Here is a 20,271-nt window from a genome sequence, read left to right as displayed (position 1 = left end):
CATTTAATGTAATTATAGGCATGTTAAACATAAATCTGCCATTTTTGTTTATTTTTTGTTTTCTGTTCTTTCTGTTTTTCATTTCTTGCTTTTATTTTTCTTATATTCCTATGGGTTAATTTATCATTTTTGAGAATTCCATTGATGTATTTCTTGTGTTTGTCTTGTTTCATTTTGTGCTTTAACAGAATGCCACAGTCTGAGTAATTTATAATAAACTGAAATTTTATTTTCTCAGAGTCCTGGAGGCTGGGAAGTCCAATAGCAAGGGGCTAGTATCTGGTGAAGGCCTTCTTGAAACATTATAACATGGCAGAAGGGAACACATGGGTGAGAGAGCAAGAGGGGCCAACCTCGTCCTTTTATAAGAAACCCGCGTCTGTGACAATGAACCCACTCCCACAATAACAGCATTAATCTGAACACTTCCCATTAGATCCAACTTCTCAACACCACTGCATTGAGGATCCAGTTTCCAACACAGGAACTTCAGGAGACATATTCAGCTTTTAGCATTCTGCCTCTGACCCCCAAAATTCATGTCCTTTTCACATGAAAAATACATTTGCTCCATCCCAATAGCCCCAGAATCTTAACTGGTTCCAATACCACCTCAAAAGTCCAGAATCTCATCTAGATCAGATATTGGTGAGATTCAAGGCACAATTCGTCCTGAGGCAAACTTCTTCTAGCTGTGAGATTGTGAAATTCAAACAAGTAATCTACTTTAAAATGCAGTGGAGGGAAAGACATGGGATAGACATTCCTATCTCAAAAGAGAGAAATAGGCAAGAAGAAAGGGATAACTGGTTCCAACTAAGTCCAAAACCCAATAGGGAAAATGTTAAATCTTAAAGCTAGAGAATCATTTTTACTCCATGTGTACCTTTTGAGCCTACTGGGGTGGAGGTTTTGACCTCAAAGCCTTGGGCAGTCCTGTTTTCATGGTTTTGCTGGGCTCAGCCTGTGTGGCAGTTTTCCCAGGCTGGGGCTATGTGCTGGTAGCTCTACAGTTCTGGGGTTTGGGGGCAGCCCTGTCCCCATGGCTCCACTAGGCATTGCCTTAGTGAGTACTCTCTACAGTGGCTTTGTCCCCACAGTTCTGCTGGGCATCACCCTAATAGAATCTCTCTGTAGTGGTTCCACTTTTGTGACATGTCTCTTGTGACATGTCTGTACCTGGATCCCTAGGCTGTCTGATACATCCTTTGAAATCTAGATGGAGGTGGTATTGTACCCCTGTCTCCAAAAGTGTATACCTCCACAGCTTATAAACTCTGTGCACCAGCAGAGTTAGCATTATATGGATGCCATCAAACTTACCACGTATGCCCTCTGGAGAGCAGCAGCCCAGACTACACTTGGGGTTACTTCAGTAACAGCTGGGGTGACCAAGGAGCTCTGCACTGAAATGCAGGGAACAGAGTCCCTGGGCAAGTGAACCCATGGAAGGCATCTTGGGCTAGTCTGATGAAACCATTCTCCCCTCCTAGAGCTCTGGGCCTGTAATGGGAGGAGCAGCCTCAGAGATCTCTGAAATATCTTGGAGGTCATTCTCTCATTGCCTTGATGAATAGCACCTGGCTTCCTTCTATGGACGCTAAGTCCTTTCTCAAAGGGGACACTTGGCACGTTTTTGTGTTTTACATGGCCAGGCTGTGAATTTTCCAAATGGTTACATTCTGCTTCTCTTTTAATCATAAATTCTACCTTTTAATATTTTCTCTTCTCTTGCATCTTACTGTATGCAGTTAAAGGAAGCCATGCAGATTGTTCAATATTTTGCTTAGAAATTTCTTCCACCAGATATCCTAGTTCATCACTCTTAATTTCTGTCTTCATTAAAACCCTTGGGGATGGACATAGTTCAGTCAAGTTCTGTATAACTTTATAAGAAGGATGGACTTGACTTCAGTTTCTAATAAGATATTTTTATTCTCATATAAGACCTCATCAGAGTGGTCTTTACTGTCCATATTTTTACCTACATTGTGATCGTTAATATCTAACCTCTAAGAAGTTTTACCCTTCATACAGCTCTTCTCTTCTGAGCCCTCACCAGAATCACCTTTAACTCTTCGTTCACAGCAATGCAGGCTTTTTCTAGCCTGCTCTTCCAGACTCTTCTAGCCTCCACTATCCAGTTCCAAAGCCACTTCCACAATTTTAGGTATTTGTTATAGCAATACCTCACTCTCTGGTACCAATTTTCTTTGTGCTGCTATAAATGAATACCATGGTCTCTCATTTATAATAAACAAAAATTTATTGGCTGTAGTTCTGAAGGCTGGGAAGTTTGAGATGGAGGAGCTAGCGTCTGGCAAGGTCCTTCTTGCTACATTGTAACATGATGGAAGTCATCACATGGGCAGGAGAGAGCAAGAGGGAGCTCACCTTGTCCTTTTATAAGAAACCCACCCTCATGATAATGAACACACTCCCACAATGACAGCATTAATTCATTGAGGGTTGTGTCCCCATGACCCATATACCTCCCCTTAGCCTCCACCTTTCAGCACTGCTGCATTGGAGATCAAGTTTTCAACATATTAACTTTGAGGAACACATCCAAACCATAGGAGTATTGTTGAGATGGCTCTAGGTGTTACCTACTATATACATAACTTATCATAGTCTGTTGCTGTCATTATTTTACCAGTTTGAGTGACAGCTTCCCCCATCCTTGGTATTTCAAGTTTCCTTCTTTTATCATTTTTGGGGGTGTGTGTTTTTTTTTTTTTTTTTTTTTTTTTAGATGGAGTCTCACTCTTGTCACCTAGGCTGGAGTGCAGTCGCACAGTGTCGGCTCACTGCAGCCTCCACCTCCCAGGTTCAAGTGATTCTCCTGCCTCAGCCTCCTGAGTAGTTGGGATTACAGGCACACACCACCACGCCCAGCTGATTTTTTGTATTTTTAGTAGAGACGGGGTTTCACCATGTTGGCCAGGCTAGTCTTGAACTTCTGACCGCAGGTGATCCACCTGCCTCGGCCTCCCAAAGTGCTGGGATTACAGGCGTGAGCCACTGTGTCCAGCCTTTGGGTTGTTTTTAGATAACTTTCTTTGGCAATAGGAAGCCTGCTGATGACAAATTCTGTTAACTTGTGTGTATCTGAGATTGTCTTGATCTCCCCTTCATTTCTGAAGAATATTTTCATTAGCTAAAGGGTTCTAGGTTGACAGTTTCTTTCTTTCAACCCTGAAAAAATGATGTGCCACTTTCTTTTAGTCTCCATTTTTCTTGAGAAATCTGCTGTCATTCTAATTGCTTTCCCCCCATTGTTAAGGTATCATTTCTTTCACCTTGGTTTCAAGATTTGTCTTTAGTTCTTAGAAGTTTGACCATGGTGTGTCTTGGTGAGGATTTCTTTATGTTTATCCTCTTTGGGATTTGTTCAGCTTTTTAAATATGTAGTTTTGTGTCTTTTGCCACATTTGGGACATTTTTAGCCATTATTTCTTTGAGTATTTTTTAGCCTATCTTTTTTTAACTTTTTTATCGTAGCCAACTTAGTCTAATATAGCTACCATTTTTTCCCTTCTTCTTCTGGGACTCTGATGACATAAAATATTTGATCTTTTGTTATAGCCCCACAGGTCCCTGAGGGATTTTTGTTTGTTGATTTGTTTGGTCTATTTTTGCCCTGTTGTTCAGATTGGAAAATTTCTATTATGCTTCCTCCAGTTCACTGATTCTTTCATCTGCCCGTTCCGTTCTGCTGTTGAACCCATCAACTGAGTTTTTTTTTTTTAATTAGATTGTTGTATTTTTCAGATCTAAAATTTTTGTTTCTTCTTTATATCTTCTATTTTCTTTCTGAGACTTCCTATTTCTTTCATTTATTTCAAACATGTTTATTACTACACTTTGAAGCATTTTCATAATGAATACTTTAATTGGAATCTATTGTCTTTTTTTCTTTCAGTTTGAGTTTTTTTTCTGGTTCTTGGTGTGATGAGTAACTGAAATCTGGATATTATGGCTATTATGTTATGTGACTCTGGATCTCATTTAAACTTTATATTGTAGCCTCTGTCTCTGATGCTGCTTTAGTGGGGTGAGCAGGAGTGCTGCTTTGTTTCTGATGAGTTGGGGTAGAAGTCTAGATTCCCCATTTGGCTGGCGTTCATTGACCCTTCAAAGATGGAGGTGCTCCTTGTTAATACTGGGTGGGTGTGGGAGTTCTGGTTCTCTACTGGGCCTCCACTGATACCTCAGTGGCTGGTTGGGGGGCGGTTATGAGTGTCTCGTTGTTGCTCCCCACTTGGCTTTCACTAATACTGCAGAAGGGAGTGGCCTCGTTACTGCTGGGCATTGGCAAGAGTCCCGTCTGTCCACTAGGACTCCTGTGACACCACCCCAATGGGAAGGTGAAGAGATGCTTCATTATCACCACATAGGCGTGGGTGTCCAGGTGACCATGTGATTTCCCCTGGTCCTGCAGCAGAGGAAGATGGACTTTGTCAGTTGCCTAGTAGTGATAGACCCTCCCATTCCTTAGATGGATGTTCTCTTTATGTGTCTCAGTGTTCTCTGATGCTCCCACACCGATGAGGGGCACGGGCTTGGGTGCTTGTTACAGCCTGGCAGGGGTAGAAGTCAGGGCTCCCTACTCAGCTTTTGCTGGCATGGGTGGAGTAGGACACAGTTCTTTTCTGTGGTGTTGGCTGCAGTGAGCAGTTTTCTAAAAAGCGTCTGTCTTGCTAGGCTGCTCCTTTCTTGGTCCTTTGTCTACAGAGACCAGGCTTTTGTTGGGGTTTGTTTTGTCTGAGCCTGTTGGTGTTTTAGGTGTTCCTGTTGCTAGTTTCTTAAGCTCTAAGTCTGAGAAATGTGAAGGACAACACTTTTACCATGTTATTCTGAAGGTTCCCAGCCAGTATACCTTCCTTCTCCTTTTCAGGGTCTTATGTTTCTATACTAACCTAGGTTTTTAGTTGTGTGAGTGAGAAGAATTGCTAAAGTACATTCACTCATTTTTTCTGGAAGCAGGAGCCCTACTGCTTATTTTTTAATATATCATTTGTTCTTTGATATTTTATACATGCATTACAGTCTTTGATCATTGCAATAGTCAAAATTCTTTAGACTTCTCATATGTTGTTTCGTCTTTCTCTGTACTCTTAAATCTTGATGATTTGTTTTCATGTGAATTTGCTGTGTTTGTGTGTGTGAGAGAGAGTGTGTGTGTGTGTGTGTGTGTGCATGTTGTCAGAGAAAGTGAGAATGAGAGAGAGAGAGAGAGAGAGCATTAAATTAGAATGCGTTGTTCTTGAGAGAATTGGCACTGTCCTCTGACATGAGGCAGGCAGTGCTAATGGGTTAGCTGGGACCAATTCCTCCAGCATCCAGGTTCCTTCTCTAAATGTAGAAGTTTCAGGTTCAAGCCCTCCACTTTCTTGTGGACCTAACACTTCGTTGCCAGACCTTCGTGGTGGCATTTGCATTAGTTGCCAGGATTCAATACTGTCTCTGTGTTTGTTGTTAATTGAGCCTTTCTCAGATTTCCGCTACATTAGCTTACTTATTTGGGGGAGGCCAAGGGTTATGGGTGGGGAAACCTTAATTCTGATACTTAAAATACATATATGTCTGGGAACAAAGGCATACATTTTTTATCATGAATCCAGGTTCCAATCTGTAGCAGGAGAGTCTTCAGGGTATCTGCTTTGCTGTGTTTGCTGGTGTGTTGGTTTTTTAAGTTTCCTAGTAAATTCTAGTTTTATCTATTCTCTTCTTAAATGTTTCTGCTACTAATGTCTCTGTTTTTCTGGTATTGAAAAACCTTAATTGAAGAGATTGGGGAGTAATTATGAGGCTCTGTTGTTAGTTTTCTTACTGATATGTTTCTCAATGTTCTTTTTAGGGCTGAAAAGACGGAAGTTTTGAGTGAAGACCTTCTTCAGGTAAGGCAGCCATTGACACTGTCTCACAGATACCAGAGATATACGGGAGGCTGAGGCAGGAGAATTACTTGAACCCAGGAGGTGTAGGTTGCATTTAGCCAGGATCGTGCCACTACAGTCCAGCCTGGCGACAGAGCAAGACTCTGTCTCAAAAAAAATAAACCAAAAAAACAAACAACCAAAAAAACAAACCAAAAAACTAAGCCATCCTCGATGTGGTTAAAACTGCTTCAGCTGCTCCTTACAAACTGTTAGGAGAGAAGTTTTTTTGTCTTTTACGACAGTACTTTGCATGATGAATACTGATTTGGGTTAAGCTCTTTCAGGAGAGGTTTAAAGTCATTTCACCACAGTTAGCCCGAGGGTCCTGGAGTCTGTGATCGCTGCCCCTCCAGTTCTCCAGCATTGAAAGCTGTCTCTCATTGTGGTTTTGATTTGCATTTATCTGATGGCCAGTGATGATGAGCATTTTTTCATGTGTCTGTTGGCTGCATAAATGTCTTCTTTTGAGAAGTATCTATTCATGTCCCTTACCCACTTTTTGATGGGGTTGTTTGATTTTTTCTTGTAAATTTGTTTAAGTTCTTTGTTAGAATGGTAATCATTGAAAAGTCAGGAAACAACAGGTGCTGGAGAGGATGTGGAGAAATAGGAACACTTTTACACTGTTGGTGGGACTGTAAACTAGTTCAACCATTGTGGAAGACAGCGTGGCAATTCCTCAAGGATCTAGAGCTAGAAATACCATTTGACCTAGCCATCCCATTACTGGGTGTATATACCCAGAGGATTATAAATCATGCTGCTATAAAGACACATGCACACGTATGTTTATTGTGGCACTATTCATAATAGCAAAGACTTGGAACCAACCCAAATATCCATGAATGTTAGACTGGATTAAGAAAATGTGGCACATATACACCATGGAATACTATGCAGTCATAAAAAAGGATGAGTTCATGTCCTTTGTAGGGACATGGATGAAGCTGGAAACCATCATTCTGAGCAAACTATCGCAAGGACAGAAAACCAAACACCACATGTTCTCACTCATAGGTGAGAATTGAACAATGAGAACACTTGGACACAGGAAGGGGAACATCACACACCGGGGCCTGTCGTAGGGCGGGGGGAGCTGGGAGAGATCGCATTAGGAGATATACCTAATGTAAATGACGAGTTAATGGGTGCAGCACACCAACATGGCACATGTATACATATGTAACAAACCTGCACATTGTGCACATGTACCCTAAAACTTAAAGTATAATTAAAAAATAAAACAACAACAACAAAAAAACAAAGCTGTCTATCCAGGAGTCCTTGTCTCCATGGAAACATGAGTTGTGATTGTCCACACCCACAATCCCTCCTCCCCTGACCTTGCGCTCTCTCAGTGGCACCACCCGCTCTTCTCTCTGCAGGTGGAGAAGCGTCTGGAGCTGGTGAAACAGGTGTCCCACAGCACTCACAAGAAGCTCACTGCATGTCTGCAGGGCCAGCAAGGGGCAGAGGCTGACAAGCGCTCCGTAAGTGCCCTCCCAGCCCTGGCGAGCTGAAATCTTGCCTACTGAGGACAAGGGTCCTACTCCTGTGACACTCCTGGATGTAGCTGTTTATGTAGCTGCTTATGTGCCTGAGAATTGACTCAGCAGCTCTAGCTGCCTATTTTCTGTTTTCTGTGGAGTAATGACCCTCCCTGCTGTTCTTGCTCTTTAGCCCAGCCTGAAGCATCCCCTGCCCTCCCCAGGCAAGTTGAGGTCCTCTCCATGTCCTCCCCAGATTGGAGCAACTGGGAAGACAGCAGGGCCGTGCTTGAGATCCCACCTCTAGGGAAGCTTTATCCTTGATGGATATCTGACCCCTGATTCAGCTCATACATAGATTGCATTTGCCTCAATAGTATCTTAAGATCTCATGGAAAAAAAGTGTATTGTGGTTTTAGAGGTTACAAGTGACCTATAAAGGCCCTTGAAAATTGTTTTCGCTATAATGAGACACAATAAAAAGAGCCTGCTAAATAAAGCTTCTCTAATGCCTTTGTCTATAACCTACATTAGAAATAACAGGCATTGTATAATGCGATTCCATTTCAACAGTTCTTGGCATGAACAGCCTCTGCAGGTTTACCTTCCTCTTGACCCCATCCCTCTCAGCTCCACCAAAGATTAAAAGATATTCTTAGATATTCACTTGGCTTTATTACAAGGGATATACAATCTAGGTTTTTCTCCTCCTTCCTTGAGTTTATAATCTACATGATTGGTATCATTTAGACTTTTTTTTTTTTTGACTTGCAGTTATTGCTGACTTCTGCATCCCCTTGGTCCCCTGATGCCCCTCGGCTTATGTCAGCCTCATTTCTGTTGGACTGTCATGTAATGTGCCACAATACTTCTTCCCAGCTCCTGCTGTGGTGCAAAAACCTGCTCTACTTGCCCTACGAGTCATTTCTTTTTTTTTTTTTCCAAGCCCTGGTTTCTTCTTTCTTAATATTCCCAGCAGGAATCATTTGTGTGTGTATAAATAAAACTTTCACAGCTCTGAAAAATATCTATAGAAATAATTCTGCATGTATCAGGAATTCAGCAAGGGGAACTGTCTAAAGGGAGAGTTTGCAAAACAACTTTGGGCATGAAACCCTTTTATCAAACCCACATCTAATGGGGGACTCCAGGAATGGTTCCGGATGGGGGTGCTGGAGCCAAGCCTACCTTTGATCTATGTCCTTTTTTTTTTTTTTTTTTTTTTTTTTTTGGCTCCAAGAAGCACTATTTTTAAAATAACTGGTCCAAAGTACAGTATGTTTTGGTATCGGGAGTATCATCTGAATGTTACCACCAGAGGCTTGAATTCGGCCTTTGGTGTTGGTAGGCGGATTAGTACCAACATTATTTTTCTGGGATCAGATGAATTTACCTGGGTTGGTGGAGTTTTCATTGGATTGAGAGTCTTATGTATTATATCAGTAAGGAGACATTTGGATCCCTGAGTGATCTGAAGTATAGGGCATTGATAGAAGATTTGAGGTATGGCAAAGCCAGCACATCAGGAGATGATTGCCAAGGAGAGATAGTTATTCACCCTCACCAAGAGAAGGGGACAGGCCACATCACCCAGAGGGCCACAGGGGAAGCTCTAGGGTTGGTCAGGAGGTAAAGGAGGGGACTGTGGGCCAGAGCCTTTGTTGTGGTGTCTGCAGCAGATATAGGATTGATTAGTTTGAATTATTAAGGACGATTTCTAGTTGTCTGAGACCTGACCTCCCAGTCGGGTGATTAGGGCAGATGGACAGTGGCCTGGGGTGTGAGACCCTCTTGGAGGAGGTTGTTGAAGTGTGAGCTCTAGATTGGCTTGCATTTAAAAAGCATGCTGTGGGTGAGTTGTTTACTATTTCTAGGAATTGCCTAGCCTGGGAAGGGCAGTCCCTCCAGGGTCAGCAAGGGCCCAAGATGTTGTCAAAGCATCTGAATACAGAAAATAAAACACATGGTTAATAACTATGCTGCTTCCTAGAGACTTGAGAAAAAGGCACTTAATTGCCTCACTTAACAAGATTCTGATGTAGCCAGTTCCAAGGTTTATTCGCAGCTTTGGGTCAGCAGCTATGTGACGCCTGGGCCTCCACTTACAACTGTAATGTGGCTACCTCAGCTCCACACATCACATCTTCACATAACCACATCACAGGCAGGAAGTGGGAGGGTGATAGGACCATGAATTCAATATTTCATTTATGGTTCTCTAGCTGCAAGGGAGGCTGAGAAGGTGAATATGTGTCCAAGATAAATGGGTTTGCTATGACTGGCCATGATTCACCAGCTAGGACATACACTATCTGGCTTCTCTTACTAGAGAAGACACACAGTGGTTGTTACCAGGCTCTGAAGGCTGCAGTCGCATGCACGCAGTGATAAACGCGTAAACTGGGAGAAGTCCACAGTGGAAATAGGTGCCCAAGCATGTATAGGTCAGTGATTTCACTGCGTGGATTTATTTATTTATTTATTTGTTTATTTTGAGACAGAGTCTCACTCTGTCACCAGGCTGGAGTGCAGTGGCGCAGTCTCAGCTCACTGCAACCTCCACCTCCCAGGTTCAGGTGATTCTCCCGCCTCAGCCTACTGAGTAGCTGGGACTACAGGTGCGCGCCACCATGCCCAGGTAATTTTTGTATTTTTAGTAGAGACAGGGTTTCACCATGTTGGCCAGGATGGTCTTGATCTCTTGACCTCGTGATCTGCCTGCCTAGTCCTCCCAAAGTGCTGGGATTACAGGTGTGGGCCACTGTGCTCGGCCTCACTGCGTGGATTTTAAGTGCTTGATTTTGTCAATGATTTCTTATGCTGATTCATCTTTCCTTGTCATCATATGACTGAATAAATGGTCTGAAAGTCAAAGAGCCATTTAAAATAGGAAACAATCAAAGGGGGAAAAAATTTCCAAACTCAATTTTTTTCAGTTTTTCTCTAAACACATTAAGAGATGTAATAGGAAACGTGACACTTATAAATCACCTCAAATACTGAAATGTATATCCAGTTCTTTGTGATGATTAAGTAGGGAGATATGTCAAGATTGGAGCAATGGGTGAAAAGGAAAAGAAATAAAATGAAAAGGATCAGGTAAAGGGAAGGTGGGGTGGGAGGGAGGGAGTGAATGAACAGACGCTGTCTCAGGAATTGAATGTTAAAAGAGATTGTCCAGAGATGGACAATCACAGCGGGAGTGTGGGTCATAGAATCTCAGGATCAGGAGAGACTTTATGGGGATCCATGCAGTATTCTGCTTTTTATTGGAGCACATATAAGTTGCTACTTGAGTACATGTAAGTTGCTTTTTGTTATTTATCTTTTAACAAGCTCAGTAGCTCTTTAGTCATGTGTTCCAACTCCTAAACTTTTGTCATACCACTTTTAAAAGTTTTGCCCTGAAAGCTGTAGCTGCCAGACAGATGTGGGTAGGCATAAAAATGGGATTTTGTTGCCATTATCTCAGTGATCAGAGAGAACATTATTGTCTCGTAGGTACTGAGTAAAACTGGATTCCTTATGTGGAGTGAAGAATAGAAAGCATATGAATTACCTTTCCATGTTGCCATCTTTTTTTATTTTTATTTTTATTTTTTTTGAGACAGAGCCTTGCTTTGTTGCCCAGGCTGGAGCGCAGTGGCACCATCTCGGCTCACTGCAACCTCCGCCTCCCGGGTTCAAACAATTCTCCTGCCTCAGCCTCCTAAGTAGCTGGGATTACAGACGCCCGCCTCCACGCCCAGATAATTTTGGTATTTTTTAGTAGAGACGGGGTTTCACCATGTTGGCCAGGCTGGTCTTGAACTCCTGACCTCATGATCTGCCCGCCTCAGCCTCCCAAAGTGTTGGGATTATAGGCGTGAGCCACCACACCCGGCCTCCATGTTGCCATAGTTAGTCCTGGATAATAACTGGTTAGTTCCTAGGTTTTCAAGACTCTTAATATCATGAAGATGTTTAGTTTTTTGAAGTCCTTGCATTTCTCATTAGGAAGTCATGCCCAACAAATAAAGTGCTACCGTGTGAAAGTATTTCTCCACCTTATTCAGCAAATATTTAGAAAGCACCAAGTCTGCCATGCAAGGCGGTGTGTATGCCAAGTGCTGAGCCAGCTGAGCAGGATTTCTGTGCTGCAGAAGCTCACCACCCAGGGGGAGGCAGGCATCACACTCACGGTGCATTCGCTGCTCAGACTGTGTCTTAGTGCCGAGAAGAAGTGCTTGCTAGGAATTAAATAGTGGGAGGCTTCCATGAGGAAGTGGCCGTTAAGGACAGGTGAAAGGTAGCAGCACCAAAAGGGGTAGACACACTTCTCAGATAGGGGGACAAGATGTGCCGGGTTCCGAGAGACGGGAGAAAGTTTGGCTTTTTTTTTTTGAGACAGAGTTTCGCTCTTGTTGCCCAGGCTGGAGTGCAATGGTGCAATCTCAGCTCACTGCAGCCTCTGCCTGCCGGGTTCAAGCAATTCTCCTGCCTCAGTCTCCCAAGTAGTTGAGATTACAGGCACCTGCCACCACGCCCAGCTAATTTTTGTATTTTTAGTAGAGACATGGTTTCACCATGTTGGCCAGGCTGGTATCGAACTCCCGACCTCAGGTGATTTACTCGCCTCGGCCTCCCAAAGTGCTGGGATTACATGTGTGAGCCACCACACCCGGCCAAGTTTGGCATTTTTGAGAAACATAAAGGTGGCCAGAGTGACCAGACTGTAGAGAATGGGGAAGACGTGGCATGGGGCGGGACTGCAGAGGACGGGATCACGCCTTATAGGGCATGGTGAGGGTTTGGACTTTATCCCCAAGAGCAGAGGAAAGCCAACGTTTTAACAGAGAGAGACATGATCAGATTTGCTGAAAATTGTATGAATAAAGGACTCATGGGTGGGGCCGTGGTAGAAATGAGAGGCCAGTTACACAGAGATGGGAACAATTTCAGTGAGATGCAATGAGGACCTGAAGATGGAGAAAAATCAGCGTCCCTGGTAGATCCCGGAGGGAGAGTATCAGGGCTTGGTAACTGAGTGGATGTGGGCATATGAAGAAGAGAGAGGGGTCTCATGGTCTCTACCCCAAGTGACTGTGGAATCCATGGGAGCTGCTGTGATCACCTGGGGAGAAAATGCAAGGTGAGAAGACAAATGGCTTTTGAATCAGGAACCCTAGAAACTGCAGCATTTCCTGCTCTACCAGGAGGAGGACCCAGCAAAGAGGGCAGAACAGTAGAGAATGGTACTGTAAATCCATGCACTTGCTTATCTAAATCCCAGACACCATTCTTTATTCTTTCCTTTCCATACCCGCCATGTCCAGGCTGTCAGTAAGCCCTGCTGACCCTTCCTCCAAAGAATTTCCATTTGGCTTCAACATTTACCACCCTAGTCTAAGCAGCTGTCAGCTCTTTCTGAACACAGTGGCTCCTATCACGTCTTCCACCCCAAACCCTTCCCTCCTCCTTCCTCTTCCCTTCTCTGCAAGCGCAGGAGCCAGTGTTTAAATCCAGTAACGTCACTCTCCTGCCTAATCCTGCTCCGGGATTCCCTTTGTAGAACAAAATCTGAACTCCTTATCTTGGCCCTTGGACACTATGATGTGTCTTTTACCTGCATCTCTGAGCTTGGCTCTGGGCTTCCTTCCCCTCTGTCGTCATTCTTCAGCTGTGCTCACCTGGTACTGAGCATGCCCAGCTCACACTCCTCTTGGGCCATTGTGCTTGCTCTGTCCTCCGTAGGGAATGCTCTTCCCCAGCATTTCAAGCCAGCAATCTGTTCGGTTCTCAGCTCAGATGTCACCTTTTCAGGAGGCTTTCTTGACCACCTAATGTGTCTGATTCCTCCCTCACCCTAATCCCATTCTCCCTATTTTATTTTCTTCATAGCACATATTAGTATCTGAAATCACTGTGCTCATTCATTTCCATCATTGTGATGGGAGCAGAGATCTTGTGTCCCCATCAGCTCTGTTCTCCGTGCCTAAAAAAGAGCCTGCCCCAGCAGGGCAATGGTACAAGTAGATGTGTGTCATGAATGGATGGTCTGTGAATATTTTAGGCACAGAACTTGCCTACCACACTAGCATGCCCTTCCTTTTCTGTAACAGGCAATTTTGAGGTTAAACTCTGGAATCTGACGACCCAAGGGTGAAGCCCAGTTCTGTCACTTCCTAATTTAACCTGAGCTTGGGGAAGTTAATTACCTCATAAGCCTTAGCTTCTTCATTTGGAAAATGGTAAGAATCATCGTAATTCCCTACCCAGCAGGGTTGTTTGAGAAGTCAGTGAGGTAAAGCATATACATGCCTTGCACAATGTTAACTGAAGTAAATATTAAAGAAGTGTAACCTGGTGCCGTTAGCAGTGGCCCACTGTTAGGCTGGAGTGGCTGTTGAGAACCACTGAGACCCGAGCATCAAGCCTGGGCTGTGTGTCTCGTTGGGGCTGAATCGCAGAAGAGCTGGTTGCCTGGGCCTGGAATTAGAGGATAGTAGACAACAATTTTCCAAGATAGGGAATATATGAGAGAGAGAGAGAGAGAGAGAGAGAGAGAGTGTGTGTGTAGTGTGTGTGTGTGGTGTGTGTGTGTGTGTGTGTGTGTGTTGAGGAATGGGGTGGATATTAGAATGAGGCTTACTGTCTGGGTCATCCTACAAACTGTGTTGCTTATGCCCAAGATAATTTTAGAGAGAATAGTCATCTCAGAAATGTCAGATTGACTATATCGAAACCCTGGGACAGTCTGTCTTTCCTTCCCTCAAATCTTAAGGTCCTATCTGCACTCTAGAGCTAGGGAAAAAAATTATTTCAATAGCTCCTCTTTGGCTCTGAAAATCACTGGCCAGCATGAAGTTTGCTAAGATCTTTTTACCTGGGCACTAATATTTACCAGGGATCGGGACTGGCTTTGTCAGTGTGGATCCTCGGTACTGGAAGGAAAAAGATTTCGGGAGCTTTTCTAGATCTTTGAGCAATTTAATTCTTCTAAGACTGGATATCCTTTTTAACAAATTTTAATTAATTTATTTCAATAGGTTTTTGGGGAACAGGTGGTGTTGGTTACATGAGTAAGTTCTTTAGTGGTGATTTCTGACATTTTGGTGCACCCATCACCTGAGTGGTGTACACTGTACCCAATGTGTAATCTTTTATCCCTCACCCTCCTCCCACCCTTTCCCCTGAGTCCCCAGAGTCCATTGTATCATTCTTATGCCTCTGTGTAAGACTGGATATCATTATACTTGAAATGGGGCGACCAAAGTGTGAGGGAGAGAGCAAACAGTATCTCAGTTAGAGGCAGTCTTAGGTTTTATGAGATTGCTACAATGCCTGGCATCTCTTGAGCTGCTAATGTCCCTTCACCTTAGAGAATCTTTTTAGAAAGAGAAATCATTTGTAGTCTATCGTGTGTTACTGTCCATTAACTTCTTCTTATGTACTGTCTTTGATTATGGGGTTGCTAACGCATTTCTTCCTTTCTCTTGTCCTATGGTGGCTTCCTTGTAATTTCTTGATTCTTTTTTTTTTTTTTTTTTAATTTGTGACAAAGTCTTGTTCTGTCACCCAGGCTGGAGTGCAGTGGTGCCATCTCGGCTCACTGCAACCTCCGCCTCCCAGGTTCAAGCGATTCTCCTGCCTCAGCCTCCTGAGTAGCTCAGATAACAGGTGCGTGACACCATGCCTGGCTAATTTTTTGTGTTTTTAGTAAAGATGGGGCTTCACCATGTTAGCCAGGATGGTCTCAATCTCTTGACCTCATGATCCGCCCGTCTCGGCCTCCCAAAGCACTGGGATTACAGGTGTGAGCCATGGTGCCTGGCCAATTTCTTGATTCTTAAGGCATCTACACAAATAAAAACTCATGTTGATTTTCACTAACTTACCCCCACCTTGGAATCCAAGCTCTCAAATTCACCTTAACATCTCTCCTAGAGTGACAGTTAACACCATTGGTAGGGTACTTGAGTAAATACATTTTGTCATCTTCATTCAATGATCTGTGTAACCATTAAAATAAAAGAACAAGACAGTTCCATATGCAACGATAGGAAATGATATGAAAGGTATCTACCTCTATGTGTAAAGGAAAGCAAGGCACAGAGTGGTATGTATATTTAGTATGCTAACGTGAGGAGAAATACTAAAAGTAGACGCACACACATGTATGTATAATTGAATCTGCTTAGAATATTTATGAAACGATACACAAAATCTGGTCACTGTCATGGTCTCTGGTGAGGGGAATGAGGTGGTTGAGGGATGAGTGAGGGTGGGAGGGACTTTTTACTATAAATCCTCTAGCATCTTTTAGTTTTATTTATTTATTTATTTTTGAGATGGAGTCTCACTCTGTCACTCAGGCTGAAATGCAGTGGCACGATCTCAGCTCACTGCAACCTCTGCCTCCCAGGTTCTAGCAATTCTCCTGCCTCAGCCTCCCAAGTAGCTGGGACTACAGGGGCACGCCACCATGCTTGGCTAATTTTTGTTTTTTTTTGTATTTTCAGAAGACATGGGGTTTCACCATATTGGCCAGGCTGGTCTCAAACTCCTGACCTCATGATCCGCCCGCCTCGGCCTCCCAAAGTGCTGGGATTACAGGCGAATTAATTCTTTTACTGTAATAGATATGATAGAGAATGAGAAAGGGCAGGAGGGAAAGGTTATGCTGCTTGTTAAAATTAAAAAGTATATCCCTTAAGAATTCACTTAATTCTGTCCTCTCTGCTACCTAAGAGGATCTCAAAATCATTAGTGTGGGTGTTAAATGACTCAAAATGATGAGAAAAAGTAGCTTCCTTGGCTCAGGAGCAGGGTGCCTCCAGCCCTAGAGCTTCAAACTGTGTTTTCCAGTCTGCACTTTGCAGAACAGTTGCCTGGCTGTCCCCTCTCCATCCTCCCTCCAAAAGTCCGATCAACCTCATGTTCCTCCAGTGGCCGGTCTTGTCCTGTTGATCTTGACCTTCATTCATTTGGTCCCCCTTGGGCACAGTTTTCTGCTCCACTCACTGACAGGATAATCTGACTAGTCTTTTTCCATATTTGGAAAAACTTTGCTTACCTTCTGGTAGATGTCTTTCTTCAAAGGATGTCAACTCTTGGACTATCAGAAATCCCCTTTACTATAGGCAAATCGTCTCTTCTTTGTCCAATTTCAAAAAGATTCAGAAACGCTGAAGTCTTGCCCTGATGGCAGGTCATGGGACTGTGAATGTTTATCACAAACCAAAATGGTCTTTTTATGTGAGCTCATCAGTACTATGATTGTACCATCTAACATTCGGGACGAAGCATCTTCACTGACTTGTCACCGGGATATTGTAGACACTTGCAAATTAAACCAGGTTTCTCAACCATGGCACTATTGCCATTTGCAGCCTAGTAATTCTTTGCTGGAGGAAACTGTTCTGTGCATTGTAGGATGTTTAGCAACATCCCTGGCCTCTACCCATCAGATGCCAATAGCATCTCCCATGCTGTGCCAATCAGAAATGTCTCCAGATGTTGCCAAATGACCCCAGGAGGACAAAAATCACCCCTGGTTGAGAACCAATACTTTAAGCTATGCCCTCTCTGTGAGGCTACAACTGGAATATTATGCCTGCTTCTCCAAAAAACAGACTCTGTTTGTCTACACTTATGTTTAAACAGGTTATATAACACTTCTGTGACCATATGTGTGGGGGGATTTTCTCCACACACCAAGCAGTTCTCCAACTCTCTGAACACCAGCTGTGTGTCTTGCAATTTATTCTGACACTGTATACCTGGAGTTAGTGTCAGATCCCACAGGTTAAGGGCTCAATCCTACAAGACTGCCCCTACTTAAGATGTCAATTGCAAATCCAGTCTTCTGGTATTTCTCATCACCAGCTATAAATTAGGGGTCCCACAACCCCCCTCCTCAGGTTTGATAATTTGCTAAAATGGCTCGAAGAACTCAGGGAAACACTTTAGTTGTATTTATCAGTTAGGATATTATAAAGGATACAAATGAACAGCCAGATGAAAAGAGTAAACTTAGGGCAAGGTATGATGATATTATTTATCTTCACCATCAGAAGTAAGTTCTGTGGCTGGGTGTGGTGGCTCACACCCACAATGCCAGCACTTTGGGAGGCCAAAGCAGGAGGATTGCTTGAGCTGAGGAGTTCAAGACCAGCTTGGGAAACATAGTGAGACACCATCTCTACAAAAACATTTAGAAATAAAATTAGCCAGGCATGGGGGTGCATGCCTGTAGTTCTAGCTGCTCGGGAAGCTGAGGCAGGAGGATTGCTTGGGCCCAGGAGCTCGAGGCTTCAGTGAGCTATGATTGCAACACTGTACTCTAGCCTGGGAGACAGGGCAAGACCTTGTATCAAAAAACAAAACAAAACAAACAAAAAACAAAACAAAACAAACAGGAAAAAAGGAAAGAAGGAAGAAGAAAAGAGAAAAGAAAAATGTTCTGTGAGAGCAGTGTCTAGTTTTGTTTATCACTGGTTTGGTGCCTGCCCTCCATGAATATTGGATTAGTAAATGAATTATAAGTGGAAACTCTCTATGTGTTAACACCAGGAGGCTCTGGGCTGGGTGTAGTTCAGTCACTTTCTATTTGAAGAACTACCTTTGTAGCCACGTAGACTGGAAGACCTGAGAAGGTGCTAGTGGTTCTTACCTTGTTTTTGTTCTGTCTGTGTGTACTGGCTGGCCTTAGTTCTGAAAGGAGAGAGCTCTTTGATACTTAGCATGGGGAACGGGTCATGCTCAACTCCTATCGCAGCTTGTCTCTCCCTCCCTGTAACATAAAATGTAGCATTTAAAAGTGTACAGTGGTTTTAACAGTTAGTCTATTTACCACCACTATCTAGTTCCAGAACGTTTCTATCATCCCCAAAGGAAACTCCATACCCATTAAGCAGTCCTTCCCCACTCTACTCACCCCTGCAGCCCTGTGACAAGCACTAATCTACTTTCTGTCTCTGTGAATTTGCTTATTCTGGATATTTCATTAAATAGCGTTATACAATATGTGTCCTTTTGTGTCTAGGTTATTTCATTAGCATGATGTCTTCAAGATTCATCTGTGTTATACCTTGCAGCATTCCCTTTTTCATGGCTGCATAATGTTCCATTGTATGGATATACCACATTTTGTTTATCCATTTATTCATTGGTGGACATTTGAGTTGTTCCCACCTTTTGGCCGTTGTGAATAGTGTTGCTCTTCACATTTGTGTACCTCTTTTTTGAACATCTGTTTTCAGTTACTTTGTATATATACCCAGGAGTGGAATTGCTGTGCCGTGTGATAATTCTGTTTAACTTATTAAGATACTAAGTACACTTTCACAGTGCTGCACCAGTTTAAACTTCCACTGGTAATGCATGAAGGTTTATGCTCACCAATCCTTTTTTTTGTTTTGTTTTGTTAAGTATTAATATTATTATAGCCGTCTTAGTGGGTATAAAGTGAGGCCTTGATTGGGGTTTTCCTAATGACTAATGAGGTTAATTATCTTTTCATGTGCTCTTTGGCCATCTGTCTTTTTTGGAGTGTGTCTTTATTTTGGTGCTTACTCTTTCTGGGTTGTAATTGCATATGAACACTTTTCTCTCTCTTTTTTTGACCTTTTTTTTTTTTTTTTTTTTTTTTTTTTGGAGATGGAGTTTCACCCTTGTGGCCCAGGCTGGAGTGCAATGGCACAATCTCGGCTCACTGCAACCTCTGCCTCCTGGGTTCAAGCCATTCTGCTGCCTCAGCCTCCCGAGTAGCTGGAATTACAGGCATGCACCACCACACCCAGTTAATTTTTATATTATTAGTAGAGATGGGGTTTTACCATGTTGGCCAGGCTGGTCTCGAACTCCTGACCTCAGGTGATCCATCCGCCTCAGCCTCCCAAAGTGCTGGGATTACAGGCGGGAGCCACCATGCCCAGCCACTGCCTCATTTTTAAAATAAGGCTAATACACTCCTTAAGAAACATATTATTTTTGGAAATTAAGGCATTGCTCAAATCTTTGTTAACATCATTTTAAATTTTTCTCATTTTTCCTTCTTGCCATGCTACCTCATTTTAAAATGCAGCATGTAAGCCTTAGGCTTATTTCCCAAAGTGGCAAATATAATTCAGTTCTCATTTTCTGAATTTTGACATCTCTAAGTCTAACCCATCATGGTGCACTATGAATTTCTAGGTTTAAACCTGTTTTAAAGTTAGCTTGTTTCGTAGCTAATATAATACCTCGGCAAGTATTTGACTTTTTGCTATTTTAGATGCAACAGATGAATACGGAAAGTAGCTTTCATTACAGCATTTGCTTTCTTTTCAGAAAAAGTTGCCTTTGACAACACTGGCTCAGTGTCTGATGGAGGGGTCAGCTATCCTGGGAGATGACACACTTCTTGGGTAAGGTGACACTTTGCATGGGTTGGTGCCAAATCTAGGTAAGTCCCCATCCATGAAAAGGGGACTAGACCCTCTCAGGGAAGCACCTGAATTCTCACTGGGGACTTTAGTGGAAAAAAGGAAAATGTTACCAGTAGGAAATCAGAACTCTTGGCTCTAAAGTCATATTGTCTGTGCGGTGAGGCAAGGCCCAAGTGGAGAGATTAACATGAAACTGATGATGCACAATTGAAATCCCTAGGGCCCTAGCAGTAGCAAATATGAAACCTCTCAATTCAAATGTCAGAACTTACGAGATTCTCAGAAAAGCAGCCCTTGCCTATGCTGAGCTCACAACAAAACAAACTGAAAATAGAATCGTCATGAGAGAGCATCAGCAGACGCAATCAGTAGGAGAGTCAGTATCCTGAGAACGAAAAATAATAGAACTATATGGAAGAAAATATAAAA

At 43.0% G+C, this 20,271-nt stretch overlaps 1 protein-coding gene across 7 annotated transcripts in view; it reads left to right on the top strand.

The window, feature by feature from the left end:
- ARHGAP44 (Rho GTPase activating protein 44) overlaps positions 1-20,271 on the top strand; it is a 203,878-nt gene that overhangs the window by 100,773 nt on the left and 82,834 nt on the right. For all 7 annotated transcript variants that reach the window (XM_030800201.1, XM_030800196.1, XM_030800198.1 and 4 more), the window contains exons 2-4: positions 5,864-5,903; positions 7,331-7,435; positions 19,745-19,821. Coding sequence is in view for 6 of the 7 variants with exons in the window: in XM_030800196.1 (XP_030656056.1) it covers positions 5,864-5,903; positions 7,331-7,435; positions 19,745-19,821 (222 nt within the window). In the remaining variant the exon portion in view is untranslated. The remainder of the gene's footprint in view (positions 1-5,863; positions 5,904-7,330; positions 7,436-19,744; positions 19,822-20,271) is intronic.

The sequence above is a fragment of the Nomascus leucogenys genome, chromosome 19 (assembly GCF_006542625.1).
Source record: "Nomascus leucogenys isolate Asia chromosome 19, Asia_NLE_v1, whole genome shotgun sequence".
Taxonomy (NCBI): Eukaryota; Metazoa; Chordata; class Mammalia; order Primates; family Hylobatidae; genus Nomascus; species Nomascus leucogenys.
The sequence above is the reverse complement of the archived record's forward strand: the minus strand, read 5'-3'. Positions and strand labels throughout refer to the sequence as shown.